Below are 18,121 nucleotides of genomic sequence, written 5' to 3' on the forward strand. Positions count from 1 at the left end.
AATGGTGGTGACATGTGACGGAATTAGGGATTATGTGACAAAATCAAATTTGGGACTAACATGCGCACGTGCCCGCGAACGCGCGCTCTAGCTCTGTATCATTTGTGACTTGGACTAATGTAAATTTTTATATAACTTTAGCATTTACTATTTGAGATCCACAGATGATATTTATTTTTGAATGAATCCTTTTTCTTCTATGTTGTGCATGGTGAAAGAATATTTTGAAGTCCATAACAACATGGATCAAAACCAGCATGGTCAACCAACACAAGAAGCAGTTGGCAAGAACCAATATCAATCTAATCCTATGATGGCACCTACCAATCCTCCTAGTGAGACTATTGGTCCTTATGTCACATCATCCTTCCCTAGAGAGAAACAACATGCTCCCCAAGACATTTACCAGGAACAACTCAACAACTTTTGGGCAAAACAGTGCCAGGAAATTGAGGAGACCACTGATTTAAGGACTCACAGCTTGCCTTATGCTAGGATTAAGAAGATCATGAAGGCTGATAGGGATGTGAGGATGGTGTCAGCTGAGGCTCCCGTGTTGTTTGCCAAGGCCTGTGAAATGTTTATTATGGAGCTCACAATGAAGGCTTGGGCCAATGCTGAGGATCACAGAAGGAGGATACTTCAGAAGAGTGACATTGCATCTGCAATCTCAAAGACTGATGTGTTTGATTTTCTTGAGGATATTGTCCCCAGGGATGTAGGCATACCAAGATCAAGCATTGCTCAAAATTTTGATCTAAGTATGCCACCACATCAGAATGTCACATACCCACCATATTATGTTCCAGCAATGGTCACGGGAAGACCCATTCCTGATCAAAATCATCATGGGCCGTAAACCCATCCTTTCCCAACCCCTGAAAAACAAAACATCCATTCTCCCAATTCAGATGATTGAGCAAATAAAAGTAGTTGGTGAATGCAATGGTAATTAAGGAGACAATGTATGGTCAATATGCTCGGCTTTAAATGAGGCCTTTTTTTGGTTCTAATGATGGTATGTTAAATTGAATTTAGTTGTTATGATGTGGATATTCCAAGGTTGCTTTCATTTTATTTTATGTTTTGGTGTTGTGAATATGAATATATAAATCTAGAGAAATGTACACCAAAGGCGCGGTGCATTGCAAGGAACTAAAGCAATATAATGAGCTAGCATTAGTCTTTCCATTGCCTATAAAGATACTTCGATCTTATTCAATGAAATATTTGATAGCTAAGATTTAATAAGTATATTCATTTTATCCTAAGGATGTTTTCTCAAAAGCTTTTTAAGAATTTCTAGAGCGTAAATATCTCCTTAATAAATTATCCTTTGGTAAATTAATAAAAAGTGGATCGCAGGATTGAATTCAAATGATTGGTAATTTGTTAAAGGGTGAAAAAGAAAGTAATTATAAACTTTAATTATAACTCAAAAAAGACATTTGTTTTTAATAATGAGACTTTAAGCATCACCATGATCGAGGGCAAGGAATCCCAACTAGCCTATGCCTCAAGGATCCTCTGCAAAAACTCAGAATATTTATTAGAGAAAAAAAAACATGGGGGCAAAACCAAAACCCATGCAAAGAACTTATTTAAATCTATACCCTATCCTTTCTCTAGGAATATCTCCTCTAACAAAGCTCGGGGAAAAGTCCCACCAATTAAAACCAAGATTTGAAATCCCATAATTCGCTAAGGCATCCGAGCATTTGTTCCCCTCACTAAAAATATGAGATATACAAAAAGAAAGATCATTCAGACTTGATAAAGCATTCGTCATAGCTGAACGAATTGACCAAGGCACCACACTTTGCTGAATGCTTTCATTACCAACTGCGAATCTGTCTCAAGCCAAAGATGAGTCCAACCCCTTTGAAAGGCAATATTAATAGCTAGCATTGCACCATGTAATTATGTGTGGAGGTAGTGCTGAGAAGAGAATCCTCGAAGAAAGCTGGCAGTATAATCCTGGAAAATACCCTCAAATGCAGCAAGCCCAGCTGCCCCATCACAATTTACTTTGACCCAACCTTGTAAAGGGGGATACCAAGTAATTAACTGGGATAGGAATAATGTGTTTCCTAGGTTTTCTAGAGACCGCAAAAGCTTTGAGCAAGCAAAACTTAGCCATCGAATTATTGGAATATGTAATTAATTTAAATTTAATCATCTTTTCTGCAGCTTGTGATAGATCAAGTGCAGTCACTGGACATCAAGATTTAATTTTCATGAAAGTTTCCATAAAGTTAAATGTAAGCCTTCACCAGTTTGAATTATCAAAATTTTTGAAAATTAAAGATTTAAGTAATTAAGGGATGTAAATAAATATTTATATATTTATATCTTTGCACACACTCATGCACACAAACCACCCACTCACCTCCGATGAATCAACGGAGTCTCACAACAAAACGTGCCTTCGCAGGAATTGTCATCTGTTGATGGATTTTGGGAGAAGTACATAGCTATGCATGAAGTACTAAAAATTTTCCTGAGAGCACTTCTACCATATAAGCACCCACCACAGTTAATCAGTTTCGGTTGGACGCCAAACGAAAAGTCTCCACAACGAAGTACCAACTATACACTGACTTGCCAGTGTGGCAGTTGGTGGCTACTGGCAATGAAATAACCAGCTCGCCATCGAGGGAGATTTGTTGCACTTGCACACTTGGTTGGATGTTTGTTAGGAATGGAATAGGTATTTGATATCTCTTATTGCATATGATTAGATATGAGGCCTTGAGGGAACAGCCCTCACTCATGTCAAAAGGAAATGGTATTTGGATGGAACCACATTGTTCTTCACATTTTTGGCTTCGACTTAGTTGTTGTTGCACTAAGGAGCGCAACAAGTAGCAGCCACTTCGAGAGCACAATCATGGCTTTGATAAAAATGTTGTATGGTGTGAAGTCAAAATTTCTGGAACTGAAACTAGTAGCTAGTGTGGGTGTGGAACAGACTAAGGGGGTTTCTTTGAAGGACTATTTGGTGGACAAACTGAGGCTTGACGATGAAAACAGAGTTCTCTCATGAGTGATATCAAAGAAAAGGTGGTTAAAAGTTGAAGTTGAAGTTTTGCAATAGGATGACGAGGTTTCTGAACGTGCATACAAAGTCTGGGTTGTGGAGAATTTAATTAGTGAAAAGTGAAAATGTATGTACATGAGGAAAGATCGGGTTCGTTTTTGGGTGAGAAGGGTATTGGATCGGAAAATGGGGTCTGTGCACGAGTGTTAAAAAAATGGAGAGCTTATGGTTAATGAATGTGATTTTGTTAGTGATTTTAGTTAAGAGAGTGAAAAGGATAATCTCTTAGTTTTTTTTCCTTTCAGGTAAGGTAGGAATAAAAATTATTATAAAAAGGTGCAACTTCACAATAATTAAAAAAATGTAACATAATATAAATAATTTATCATCGATTTAAAAAAATATACATTATGTAGTAAAAACATTTATTTATTTTAATTTGTAGTTATATAAAGTAATTTTATTAAAATTATATATATATATATATATATATATATATATATATATATACATTATGTAGTAATTTTATTTTAAAAAATATACATTATGTAGTAAAAACAGTGGTATTTTGTCTTGGATGAAAGGATCCATCCGTAACACTACCAAAAAAAATAAAAATATATACGACTATTTAACTTTTAACTCCAGCCATGTGATACTTTCGGGTGCCCCTTGATGAAAGAAATTTGGAACGTACTAATGTTTTCATTAGCCTTTTCTTTTTCTGGTCTTTAGAAGCGCCTACCATTCATATTTATATGTATATATTTTTAAATTTGAAGCATTGATCAAGTACCTTTACTTATTCTAGCTAGGAAAAATTTCACTCTTTGGCTCGGATTAATCTGTTAGTTTACGAGTTATTAATTACAATTGTACTTTTTAAAAATTTATTTTATTGTCTTTTCTTATATTAGTTATTCATTGTCCATGATTGAAAATATGTACAGGGAGATGGACAGTGTTTCTTTTTTTAAAATCTAAGACACTTACAATATTTCATTCACGATGGTTGAAGAAATACATGAAAGAACATGATAAAAGATTTGACTGCAAACATACAATTTTAAAGCTCTAACTATGGTATGAGCTACATGATTATGTGCCGTCTTACAAAACTCACCACATAATTTGGTATACTATAAGGGACTTGTTTACAATTTAACAGAAAATGAAATTCAAGACTTTCCTACTGCTTTTGTATTTATACCATCCATCACAGTTTGAACATCTATTTCAAAGACATTGTTGCTAAGGTTCTGGAACTTGATCCATGAAAGGGCATGAAGCAAGGCCCACGTTTCAGCTTCCACATAGTCCATACATCCTTGATGCAATGAAGAATTTGCTTTGACACACTGACTCCATTCATTTGTAATACACAAGCCAATGCCTATGCAATTTTGATCCGCATCTATGTTGCACTTTAGATATCCTGGTTGAGGTGGTGGTGTTACTTCTCTCGCGTTTTCCCATTCGCCCAGGTGCTGGAATGCAAGGCTAACAGATGTTGTTGGGGGAGTAGTAATGTTATTCCAGATTTTTTCATTTTGACGTCACCAAATGGTCCAAAGAATGAGGGCAAATCGATCTGCTGCAGTCATGGCCCTTTGACAGGGAATTTAAGAGGGAAAATTTAAGATCATTTATACCTTCCGCCATTTGCACATTTTGCTGTATTTTTTGCCAAAGTCCAGTGTCTAGACAAACAGAAATAGCTTCTTCACACCCAAAAAATTAGTGCCAGCTATTTTCCAGATTGTTGTTGCAATAAGGACACGTCAAAGGGCACTGCACTCCTTTGTCTCGAAGCCTCACTCTTGTTGGCAAATAGTTGCGAAGGATCCTCCATAGAAGGTGCTTGATTTTGGGAGGAATTTTTAAAGACAATAGCTGCTTCCATTGAGCAGGTACAGCTTGTTATGTATCATGAGATAACATGTCATTAAGTAAATAATAAGCTGAACGGACAGAAAAAATTCGGTCATCCTCTATTTCAGTATCAATCAAGTGCATATTCTGGATTTTTCCAAGATCATTGGTGTTGAAGATTTGGGTCATGATATCCGTTCGCCAGGATCTTGTGTCATGGTCACTAATAGAGTGAACCTTCATATCTTCCTGGCCAAGAGGTGGGTGCGATGTTACAAAGTGGTTGTCCTTTGATTTCAGCCATGGTTAATTGGTTCCAAATATTGATTTTTTTTTTTTTCCATTTCCAACTCTCCACCTTGTACCTTCATTTATCACAACCTGTGAAGCATGGATATTAGGCCAAACATAACTTAGATTATGCCCAAGAGAGACTTCCAAGAAATCAACAATGGAAAAATATTTAGCTTTGAACACCTTAAAAATAATAGCATCTTGGTTAGAAATAAATTTTCATTCTTGTTTCCCTAGCATAGATAAATTGAAAGCAAGAAGAAATCTGAACCTCAGACCACCAAAATCTTTTTCCACACCCCAACTCATCCAATGGATTCCTCTAGAATTATTTTTCAAATTCCACCAAAAGGAATTCTTCATTTTTTGGAGATTATCTTCTAAGGTAGAAGGTAAAAGAAAAACACTCATGCAATATAAAGGAATTGCTTAAGCACAAGATTTGATAAAAATTTCTTTACCCACATTAGAGAGATGGTTACCACTTCAATGGTTCATCCTCTTTCACATGTTGTCCTTTATGAAGTCAAAAACTACTCTTTACTTTCTCCTTATTATTGAAGGCAGACCTAGGTACCTACCTATGCCAATGGTTTCTGAAACACCCAAGTGTGAAGATATTTGCCTCCTTAAAACACGTGGGGTGTTTGTGCTGGAAAAAAATCTTTGACTTCTGATAATGACTTAAATATGTTTTTTATCTTTAATAAATACTTGATTTTTGTGTTTATTCTCTAATAAATTTTTTATTTTGCGTTGAATCCTTAATAAAATAACATTTTTATCTTTTATCATTGATATTTTGTTTTAATCCCAAATAAATTAAAAAAATTGTATTTGTTTCCTAATAAATTAACAAATTATGTTTTAGTCTGTATTAATAAAAATGAGAAATATTTATTATGGAGCAAACACAAAATTTACTAATTTCTTAAATACTAAAAATAAGTATCAATGACTAAAAATAAAATTGTTGTTTTAGTAGAGACCCATCGTAAAACAAAAATTTATTAGAAAATAAATACAAAATCACATATTTATTAAGGATAAAAAATATATTTAAGTATTATAATTTATTTTTTGGCATGAATTTCCACCACAAAAGAGATTTCATAATTTTATGCTCCTTATCATCATTAGCCTTGCAAAAAAGAAAATAATTGCTAGCAAATCAAAGGTGTAAGAGGACTAGCCTCTCTACACATTTATACCATGTAACTGTCCTTTTTTTATTTTTTCAATAGAAAAGATAATCCCTCAAAGCCTTCTTTATAGAGAAATTTGTCCTAAAGGATTCCCATTGATCATGATTGAGTAGTGAACAATTTGAAGACATGGTTTAATTGAAGCCACCCATATTTTTTTATGAAAATCCATTTTTTTCATGACTACAAATAAAAAATTTCAATCCACTTTGTCAAAAGTCTTGCTAATATCAATTTTCAAGACAATCTCACTAGCCTTTTCTTTTTGTTTTGCATCTCATGTGATGAATCATCTTAGAAGCAATGAGCACATTATTAGTGATAGAATGATCTTCTATTAATGATCTTCTATAAATGCATATTGTTCTTTTGAAATGCATTTTGAGAGGAATGGATTTAAGTTGGTCCTCCAGTTCCAAGTAATTTAATTCACAAATTGAGTCATCCTGTTTTGTAAAATCGGATAATGTAGGTTCCCCAAGCCAGATTTGGACGATGACCGTTACTGATTGTCATGTGTCACTTATTAGATGATGACGGTCACGTGGCATATTCTTATTGTTCAATGAAAATAACAATGCATTTAATCTTTCATGGAGTTGACATCCAATCAGAATATGACATGTGACAATCATCATCCAATAAGAAAGTGATACGTAGCAGTCAACATAACGGTCAACGTCCAATTTTGTGGCCTGGGAAACAAACATTACACGATTTTACAAAATATGGGGACCCAATTCATGAATTAAATTACTGGGGGATCAAATCCGAAACTGGAAATAAACTGGAGAACCAAAAATACAATTTTGTCAAGGATTTAGTCTATTTGCAACGGTTTTGGAGATAATTTTATAGAGGACATTGGAAAGTAAAATGGGTTTGTTGTCTTTAATGAAATTTGGGTTTATGCATTTGAGAATAAGGACAATGATGGTTTTATTTAATTCTGGTCGGAAAAAACCATTTTCCAGTCAAATGGTGGCAGCAGAGAAAATTTCAGGGCCATATAGATACCATAATTTTTTAAAGAACGCAACATTTAAATCATCAGGGTCAGGAGACTTGTCAGATTACATTTGGAAAAGAGATAGAAAAAGGGGCTAACAAAGATTGATTGTCCTCATGAAAAATGCAAGAACGAATATAATCAACATCAATTACATTTTTAGAACAATCCGTTGAAAATACACCCTTCAAATAATTTGTAGCAATTCTGCCAAAGTCATGATGCTCAGAGAACAACACACCATTTTTGTCTGACATAGAGGTGATGGAATTTATTTTCTTCTTGGTCGTGGCTGCAGAGTGGAAGAATTTTGAGTTGATATCTCTCCCCTTGAGCCAAAAGGTTTTAGCTCGCTGCTTCCAATACGCTTCTTCTTGGCCTATGAGATTATTCAACTTGTTGTTTATCTCTTTATAACTTCTAGCAGAGGACTCAACTTGTGAATTACGTAAGCAAGTTGCTGCCTACAGTCCTCAATGGCTGGCCGAAATTGAGTTCTAATTTTCCTTCCCTAGATATTCATATAGTTGTGCATGATTTGAATTTTTCCATTACATCGTTTGAGCATGAATTGAGCCAACCTTCGTGCACTATCTTTTCTAATTCAAGCTCAAGTAACCAGGAGTTTTCAAACCTGAAGTTGTTTTGAAAATCCCTTCTTCCTGTAGAGTTGAGCTTTAGAAAGATTCCGGAGTGTTCAGATTTAGATACAATACCATTGATGGGTTTGAACTGGGGAAAGATGTCAATCTAATCAAGAGTGGCTAAAGCCCTATCCAACTTTTCTTCGATGTAGTGTGGTTTTCCTTTTGTTTTTGCCCTAGTGTATTTGTAACCCTCCATTGGTAGATCATGGAGATTACTATCAGAGATGGAGTCACGGAATCCTTGAATCAGCCAGTTTGCACGCTCAGAATTACCAATTTTTTCGTCATTAATTAGAAAGAAGATCATATTAATCTCCTATAATGCACTAGAGGGGAAGAGAGGATGAAGATATAGAACAGATGAGACTCCATGAGTCTCTCCTTCTATCACTTTCTGGGAATCCATAAAAACTTGTTAATTGCCAACAAGGTTTTCCTGGAACTTGGACTTCAACATTAATAAAATTTGTGGATAAATTTTGGAGGCTACAAGTAAAAGGTGTTTCCAAAAGAAAGCAAGACAACCGCTTCTACCATTCGCGTTAACTGAAAAGCAAGAATCAAAGCCAATTTGCACTCTAATGGCTTCAATTCTTTGAGAGAGAACCAGAGTTTCAAATAAGAAGATAACATAAGGATGGTAAGCACGGATAAGGTCTTTTAGTCTAGGAATTGTGCATGGGTTGTGTAGGCCCCAACAATTCCAACTGATGATGCTTATTGTCCCAGACAAACCCCCTCTGTCAGGGCTTGCCAATAAAAAAGATTGAGTAGTGGGAGAAGAAAGGATTGGGGTGAATTCGTTGGGAGGTTGAGGGTTAGGGTTAGGGTTAGTGTTTTGAGGGAGGCTACATGTTGGTGATGTGGCTAGGTTTGGACATGTTGGTGATGTGGTATTCCTATTGGTGTTTGGGCGTGAGGGATTGGGGTATTAAGAGGTTTGGACGTGGGGTTATGTGATGCGTTAAGCATGGCTGAGATGTGAGAGACGTTGAATGGGGTTGGATGGAAAGTCGTGGTTGGGAAAGTGTTTGTTGTTAAGGTGGTTCGAGCTAGGGTTGGGGTCTGGGGTTAGTTTCGGGTTTAGGGGGGTATTAGGGTTTGAGGTAGGTAATGGAGATAGGTTCGATGATGATTCATCGGACCCGTTGTTACCTAAACGACGTTTATTTTCTCCCACGAGAATATAGGGACTAAATTTGTTTCAATGTTCATTACATCATTATTGTCTTCAATGATTGGTGTTGATTGTTGATCATTGCTGGGTAATGAATGTTGCAATAATTGGCTAGTTATCAATTTTGGATTTTGAAAAAGGGAGGCCAATAATTCCGTGCGTTTTCCATCCTCCTTCAATTCAACATTAATGTCTTTGTCCCCCACGCAATTATTAGCATTGAAAGTTGATTGGTTGGCTGGTTGTTTGTCTCCACCGCTGCTACCACCCTGTCAGAGATAGGGAGAACTCGCCATTGTTGAGCCTCTAGGTTCTGCACGAAGCTCTGGACCCCATTTTCGAGTCCCTTCATCCGCAACCATGGTTAATAACTTCTTACAAACATCCGCAAAAGCTGGTTGAAACATAAGTAACAAGATAATGAAAATTATATTATTCTAGTTATTCAATTAGAGTTGTTTCGTATTGGTAGTTTTAATTATCGATTTTGATAGTGACTTCATCTTTTTGTCATGTTTCAATTTCTATTGGTATATGTGGACCAAAATATTATATAGACTTTGGAGATAAATACTTAAAAAATATGAAGAAGTTGATTCTGACATTAAATATCTTATTCATTTGTGTTTTTTAAATTTATAATATATAATTATAAGCTTAGTATATTTTTTTTAACATGAAAATCGAATCTTTTTTTTAGGAGTTTGGACGAATCAATGTCGTTTTCTTATTTTTAATATTATGTGTGAATGCTTTTAATGCTATATTTTCTATATTTAAGATGCATTTTGAATTTACTTATAGTAATTATTTTGATTAATTGTTTATTGATTTGTTAACTTTATATAAAGTGTGGGTATAAGTATATAGGTATAGTATGAGAATGAAAATTAAAGTTGCTACTTGTGTATGTATGAAATCGGGTACCATAATTTTTTAAAATATGAATATGAAAACAAGTACTATAAGATCTTATCTAAACACTATCTATTGTCATCCCCATCTTATCTATCATATATATATTAAACTTACTAAAAAACTAGACTTATTAAATATAAGGTTAGTAAAAAATTATTTAAGCCATTGAAGTTGCAAATAATTAAGTGAAAGTATAAATAAAAAAGAGTACGTACATTCAAATTTAAATGATTTTTATGTACCAAAATAATTATATGCACCAATTTTATTTTACATTTCATATGACTTATTAAACAAGTAAATTCAACTTATCATTATATTGTTTTGCTTGTTTTTAGGAATATTATAATTACAACATTAGTGTTATCAAGTTAAAAATAAAAATTATACAGTGTAACAAAATTTATATCATTATCCAATTACAATTTGTTATGTATGATAAATTTATTGATTTTAATATAAATATTTTAAAATTTTATAACATAATTATGATTAAGTAACTATGTAAAATTATTTTACAAGGATCGTACATGACCATTAAATTAAAAAAAATCTCTAAAATTTCCTACTCAATTGCATAAAATTTATCTCTCAAACTTATTTACTTTTATTATAATAAAGATGCATATTTTAAAATATTAATTAAAACTTATGCATGTGATGACAATAATTATTTTTTAAAAAAATTAGAAGATATACTTGTTTTAAGTACCTTAATTACTATAATTTATAAAATTTTATGAATTAAAAAAATAAATCCGCTCAATTGCATAAGATTTCCTCAGACTTGTTAAATGCATGAAATATTTATCAATCAATTCATAAATATATTTTATAATTTAAGATAATATTGTTTCCATTATTTTTAACATTTCATATGACTTATTAAACAAGCAAATTCAAATTATTATGTTTTATATTGTTTTGCATGTTCCTAGGAATATTATAATTCCAACATTAGGGTTACCAAGTTTAAAAAAAATTATACGTTAACAATGTTCGATCATTTAATCACAACTCATCATGTAAGTTTGTTGACTTTTAAAAAAAGCATTTTAAAAGTATTATCAACAATAAGTTATATAATAATTGTATAATAAATATATTTTATAATCTAAGATAACATTCTTACATAGAAAAAATAACATTAAGTTTATACTTACAATCATTTACCTAATGAATTACTAATAGTTTTTTTTCATGCATGTATTGAACTGTCGGTTATATCAACTCCACTATAGACAATGCCCTAGAACTCAAAATTCTCATGTACACTACATAGTAACCATTCACAATAGCTGTATGGCTCAACAACTTGAAAACAAATAAAATATTACACAAATGACATTCCCCGCGCCACAAACCAAAAAGGGGAAAGTGGGGAAACTAGAAACATCATCATGATACACAAACAGGATGGTTCGAGTTTTCAACTGGTTCGCATAATTCTAAATATACGAACCATGATGCAAATTCAATTACACATCTTTGCAAGGGATTGAAATAGGGGGACCCAAAGGGGGAAAGGGAATGAGAGGAAGAATACAATATGAACACATCGAAGCAAAATAATAAGAGGCAAACACTTGTGCCATTGTCATAGCTCCGAGAGAATGGCAGGAATGTAATGTGATAACTCTGCTGTCAATGACTGGAAACCATTTACAAGCTGGGTATGGAAATCCTGATCTTCCTCACCAATCAATCTGAAATGTACGCGGATGGCACGTTTACAAACAGCCATGAACTCAAGAAGGGCAGCTATAAGTTGTTGCAGTTCCTGTGATCGTAACCTCGTCGCAGGCTCCCCGGACAAGAAGGCTGTGCAGACACTCAAGACTCCACTATTCACCTGCACAAAGAAGTGTGCTTTCAGAATTGAAAAACCAAAAGTAAAAGCATGCAATGTTAAAATCTGGGTTTTAACTCAATAAGCAACAACACAACCTCACCCAACTCATTCTGGGGGAGGCCAAACAGAGTTATCAACCAATGTTTTTAAAACTCAAAAGGTCATTGAACCAGGTTATGGTATGGGTTCAGTGGTTGAATCCTGGCCAAACAGGTAATAAAATAATAATAATATAATATATAAAATATTTTTTAAAAAATATCATAACTAAACTAAAAAAAGAAGTTTCAAAAATACACAACACAATATTGTAGGTTGATCTTTCGTTTTTTAAATGAAAAATTAAAATATAAAGAAATTTTCATTGACTCGTGAAGAACCAGGGTTTTGCCAGATTTTGATCGGTTCTCTGATTATTAGACCAGTTTTTGTAAAAACCGGTTCAGTTCTTCATTGAAATACTGATTCACCAGTTTTCCCGTCAGACTGGCAAGCTTGGTCTAGTTTTCAGAACACAACTTGTAACCACAATTAAAAAATGCATATTGCAATAAGAACCAATAGTAAATCATACTTGTACTGCAACACTGCCTTGTAGGATTCTTTGCAGACTCTGGAGTCTTGGAAGTTGATCCCCCTCTGAACTTCGAGGCTCTTCAAGCTCATTTCTTAAGGCAGCAGTTCGTGTTTCAATCATTCCGATTGCATTTTCTACAGGAGAGAACTCAAGGGACTCGGATTTGATTACCAATAACCTATTTACTAACGCTGGAAAAGAACCCTCAGTCTGAAGAACAGTGCGTCTCTTCCATTGATCTTCCAATCCACCTTGAGTCTTGCCATTTTTGGTAAATGGGGTGTCAAACAAGAATCGATCAAATACGCGGGCTCGAACGCTTCCAGTAGAGAGAGAGAAAATTCTTTCTCTCCTACTTCCTAAATCCTCATCTTCCATTACTGGATCAACGGCAGTAATCTGAAGGTAACAGACACCAAGCTGCAACTCCTCTGCCTTCACTTGTCTAGAATCTGGAATAATATGCAAAGTGTGATTGTCATCCATTCTAGACTCATATGTGTGACTAAGTTTTTCCATTATGTCACCTAGACGTACATCACGAGGCTCACGATATACATACTCCTTTTTATCAAGTTTCCCAAATCTATCACCATAAAATCCAACCCTGTAGTAAGTTGCATCTGTGAAAGGAATTGGACTAGATTCCTGTTCAAGAATTGATTCATAGATACTGGTAAGTAATGTGTGACATTTAGCCAACTGTCCATAAGCCCTCCTGCTTTTGTAAACTGGGATTACAAGTTCCAGAATGCTTGCACAGAAATGAAAAAGCTCAGCTTGTGAGAAGAGCTTATTAGCAAGCTGCAAGTATTTCACAGCAGAGTCAACAGTCAGTTTTGAAGCACCATATCCCTCAACCTCCGCAGCAGATGCTTCAGACGTAATCTCATTGCTAACCATAGGACAAATCTTACGTAAAGCAGCAACATGGTCTTTGCTCCAAACACCATCATTTCTGGCAACAAGGGCCTGCATAAAAATTAATAATGGTGTAAGCTCAGAAAAAAAATATTGCCAAAACAATCAGAGGAACTTTTCAACTCAACTCAACCCCTCCTCCCATGGCATAAAGTAAAAATGGTAAGGCATGCCTAAAATGGAAAGGACCCGAACCATGTTAAATAAAATTGTGTTGTGGATGTAGGCATGAGGGGCCGAATCACGTTAAACAAGTTTGTGATCTTCTCTTTTTTTTTTTACGGTGTTGCCTTTTTAATTTTATGCTGTGTTCTCTCATCATTGTGCAATGAAGAGGTGTGCAGTTTTTACCCAACGCGTTGCTACTAAAGTCTTTAGATTATAACAATAAGCATGATGATTCAAAGCATAATTGATCTGGTCACACTATACACACACAAAAAAAATCCAAGAAGCAATCATTGAAAATCATAACTACACTGATTTATATCATGATAAAAATAAAACATCAATATTTATAGATCACCTTGGCATTAATAATTTATCTGAAATATGCCCATCACAATAATTCATGTATCCTTAGGTTGCATAGCTTATGTATAAACAAATTGTGTCTTTACCTGCATTACAACACCAGCAACAGCAACAGCACACTGAGCAGCTTCTGCCCATGACTGCATTTCCTGATGTGCATCACAAAGATGAAGCAACCACATTATGTGAAGATCAGGGACTGGGGCAAATGCCATGGCCAGTTTATAAAAGCTTTCAGCAGCAGCATATCTATCCATAGTCATCATGGGGGCCTGAAACAGAGATTAAACTTATTTAAACTGAAGCCCAATAAACAAGTAGCAGTCAGGAACTAAGCCATGAACAGATAAGCATTCAAAATGGGCAAGTTCTTCCACTTCATCTTGAGAGAGAGAGAGAGAGAGAGAGAGAGAGAGAGAGAAATGTTAAAAAAAAGGAGGCAAAGGGACATGTAACTCCAGATTATGCTGAGATTTGGGAATAATGACATGTAACATCAACAGTTGGCTAACCCAATCAAACATAGAGAAACACGTAGGATAAATTGACATTTAGTACAAGAAAAAGAACTTATATGTTGATCATCTTGCATCACAAATGAAAACATTATACCGTAAAATATCAGAGAAAGAGTGGACTCGGTATTTGTAATAGTGAATCTAGCCCCGGCATATATAGCATAAAGCATAGTCCAAATTGGTTATTCCAGAGTAAATAGAAATGACTGTATAATTGATCTCACTGCAATCAAAGCCTATAATGATGCATAAATAATTAAACTCACCAATAGTGCATGCTCCAAGCTGCCATCAAGGGCCAAAAGAAGGCTGTCAGAGAGATATTTCACCTCAGACCAGGACCATCTATTCTCTGTCATTTTTTCGGGTACGATCACAAGAGCATTCTCAGGTAATCCACACTCCTTCAACAAGTAAGCATTTTTAGTTTCATCCTTCATTTCATCTAAAGACTTCCTAAGTCTCCGTGCTTCACCACTTTCTTCTAAGCTTCCATCAGATCTCATCTGAGTCACTTGCACATCAGACATTAGCTCTGATAATGTGATAATCAACATGACTCTCAATCTAGCTGTCTGCATAAAGTAATGAAATGAACTCTGCACAAATTGTAGAACCAAAACCAAGAATTGATTAATATGATATGAAACCAACCAAAGTAAAAACTTCTAAAATTTAAAATTTAAATAGATGAAAACATACCCTCACAAGTATTTGAAGACCAACAACTGCCCTTTGCCTGATGTTTTCATTTCGGAAGACTGCAAGCCGAAGGAGATGAAAAGTGACTTGCTTTAGAAAACGATCATTTTCCCTTGCCATCAAAGTTGCCCCATGTAAATCAAACACACTGTTAAATACAGGAAAAAATGCTTTCCAAAAAGTCAACGGCTGATTTCTGGATAAAAAGCTCATGAACACAGAAGTTATGCAATCAAGTTTTCCATAATCGGTGGCAATGCTATGGGATGCTGCCATCATGGAGAATTTCTCAGTCACCTCCAAAACCTGAAGACTGACAAAGGCACTCAAATTTTCCTCCCAAAGTTCCTACAACATATGCATGTCCATACCAATAGAAATTGGAGTGTCAGTTACCAAAAGTATACAAAAAAAGAAACACAAACAAGCAGGTGGAATTCCTTCCAAAGTAACAGCAAATATATCCAAGTTTAGGTCAGGTGTCATTGCAGCTGAAGATTAATTCGAGAATTGTGCACAACAGCATAGGCAGCCTTGACCCATAAAATAAAGTAACAATGGCAGTTTACAGCATGACCCATAAACAAATTATATTTTAACTAAAGGAAAAGTGTACCAATTTCTGCCTCAAAAGTGGATGTAAAGATTCTCGAAGTGCTTGAGCAGAAGCTCCAATCCTGGAAGACTGTGCTTGAGCTAGAGCCTCTCTCAAGGAATATGGCTGGCTAGGGGAGCTTAACTGGGAATTTACTCTCTGCCATAAATAACCATTATCTGGTGTTCCCTGAGGCTGCCACAAAAACTTAAGGCATGAGATTGAGATGCACAAAATGCAGTCACCTACATCCAGTACTTAAGCCAAATAAGGAAGCAAATCAAGCAGTAACAAGATATCAAACAGCAGAAAATTTTATTAGAACACTGCACTGCACTAGTAATAGCTAATTAACTCTGCAGAAGTTGGCTCACCCTGACTTCCTGCCTTGAGGCCTCAGACAGATAATTGTTGATTGCAGGAGAAAGTCTGTCAGAGTACTTTGGGGAAGCAGGTGCCTCCCCTACTGGGTTGCGAGAGCTGGAGCCAAGTAACATGCCATCAGCATGTTTTTTGTGCTGTAAAACAAGTCAAAGTTAAGAGAACAACTATGACAATTGACATAACAAGATTAAAGGCACAAATAAAGCTTAGCTGTCCAAATTAGCACAAGTTTTCAGCAACATCAAAATTTCTATTAATTAAACACAATAAATCACATGATTCAGACAAATGGCGACTGACAAGTCACATCATAAAGTGTAACCTCAAATAAAAGCAAGCATTCCTCCATGAGCTTGAAAAACAATCTAGTCCGAGCAATGCTTTGCTGCCATGCCTTGACAAGTGATGCATCATCAAGGTTTCGAACTATTTGCAAAATTACAATTGAAACTTCCCGCTTTTCAACAGAATTGAGGTTGTAGAAAACAGGCATTTCATCTAATATCTGAAAAGACCAACAAAATACATTACAGAAATTGGACATCAAGGAATAGTTTAAAAAAATGATAACATGATTACATAAACTCAAGATCGCATTCATTTTCCATGTGATATTGCAACAAATATTAACTCTTCTAATTCAATTCACCTATCTTTGCATTAGTTCCAATAGGTGGGCATGGGCCAACATCTGCTACATTTCAATTTAGTGAAAAATATTGTTTTTTAGGAAAAATAGGTAAATATTATTTTGCAGTTTACTCCAATTCTGAGAACTGTGCCAAACATCACATAGTTCCCACTAGTCACAATTTTGCTTCAGTTCCACACATCCCTAATAAAAAATACTACCAAATCTTCACTACTATCACACAAGACAAGTACTGTTGGCAGGTCTAGAATCAAGAGAAAGTTTACTATATCTCTAATCACAACATAGATACTTGTTGGAACAAAATCAAAAGAAAGTAAAGGGACTGGGGCTGGAAGTTTACTATATCAATAATATTATTCGAAATGGATGGAGCCTAATAACTCAAGGGGGGATTTCCCAAGTATTAGACAGAAATCCACATGAAAAGTGATAGAACAAGGAAACACAAAACTCCAGGCACACAGAAAATTTCCAACTAAAATAATGTGTTAGGAATCCTTTTAACTAGATGAAACTAAGCTGAGAGATCTAAGCTAACAGAAGAGATATTGATAGACTGGAACTGAGAGAAAGAGTAATTTGCATTGATATCAGACAACTACAAACAACTCTCAACAAAGGAGCACTCTCCTTTCACACAGGGAATTTCCCTGTCAAACTCAACTAAAAATTTAACTGCCTCAACTACCCTCGAGAGGGTCTATTTATCTTCCATCCTCTTAACTGACTTAACTGTCTCAACTTCCCTAACAGTTCTATTATTGGGCCTTTGGGGCTTTCTTCCTCCTATGAAATACTAAAAATGGTTTTGAATCAATCTGCGGCTGATTCTGATACTCTTCCCTAACAATTTGCAGGCTTCGGTCCTCTTTCCTAACATAATGTCAAAAAATTAAAATTAAATAATTTTACACACCTGTCCAACAAGTGGGAAATATAGCTGAGCAATATACAATTTATCTTCAGGTTTCTGGTATCTGACATCAAACTCATGTTTGCACAAGAGCACTACCAAGATTCTTGCTGCCTGTAGATTGGATAGACAAGAATGATAACGTCGAAGGTAAACATTATGAATCAGAAATGATAAAACTTTGATCAGGCAGAAAAAAAATCAAGATTGCTCAATTCTAACTAAACTCACCTTTTCTCTTAGAGACAAATCTTCATGATCCAAAGTAACAAAGAGTTCTTGTATTAATACAGAAGAAAGGTAGTTCC

General features: G+C 35.0%; 2 protein-coding genes across 2 annotated transcripts in view; one reads left to right on the forward strand and one right to left on the reverse strand.

The window, feature by feature from the left end:
* Positions 1 to 241: 241 nt before the first annotated feature.
* Positions 242 to 1,046, forward strand: NF-YC05 (nuclear factor Y transcription factor family protein). Its single transcript, XM_014778557.3, has one exon. It carries the CDS (start codon positions 242 to 244, stop codon positions 857 to 859), a length of 618 nt encoding a protein of 205 aa, XP_014634043.2. The 3' UTR covers positions 860 to 1,046.
* Positions 1,047 to 11,412: 10,366 nt separating this feature from the next.
* LOC100803721 (guanine nucleotide exchange factor SPIKE 1) overlaps positions 11,413 to 18,121 on the reverse strand; it is a 33,358-nt gene continuing 26,649 nt past the window's right edge. The window contains exons 21-30 of the mRNA XM_006585268.4: positions 18,045 to 18,120; positions 17,817 to 17,927; positions 16,568 to 16,750; positions 16,236 to 16,379; positions 15,883 to 16,056; positions 15,267 to 15,614; positions 14,831 to 15,163; positions 14,133 to 14,318; positions 12,589 to 13,563; positions 11,413 to 12,014 (exon numbers count right to left, since the gene is read on the reverse strand). Of these exons, the coding sequence (XP_006585331.1) occupies positions 11,760 to 12,014; positions 12,589 to 13,563; positions 14,133 to 14,318; positions 14,831 to 15,163; positions 15,267 to 15,614; positions 15,883 to 16,056; positions 16,236 to 16,379; positions 16,568 to 16,750; positions 17,817 to 17,927; positions 18,045 to 18,120 (2,785 nt within the window). The 3' untranslated portion in view covers positions 11,413 to 11,759. The remainder of the gene's footprint in view (positions 12,015 to 12,588; positions 13,564 to 14,132; positions 14,319 to 14,830; positions 15,164 to 15,266; positions 15,615 to 15,882; positions 16,057 to 16,235; positions 16,380 to 16,567; positions 16,751 to 17,816; positions 17,928 to 18,044; position 18,121) is intronic.

Source organism: Glycine max, chromosome 8 (assembly GCF_000004515.6).
Source record: "Glycine max cultivar Williams 82 chromosome 8, Glycine_max_v4.0, whole genome shotgun sequence".
Lineage (NCBI taxonomy): Eukaryota > Viridiplantae > Streptophyta > Magnoliopsida > Fabales > Fabaceae > Glycine > Glycine max.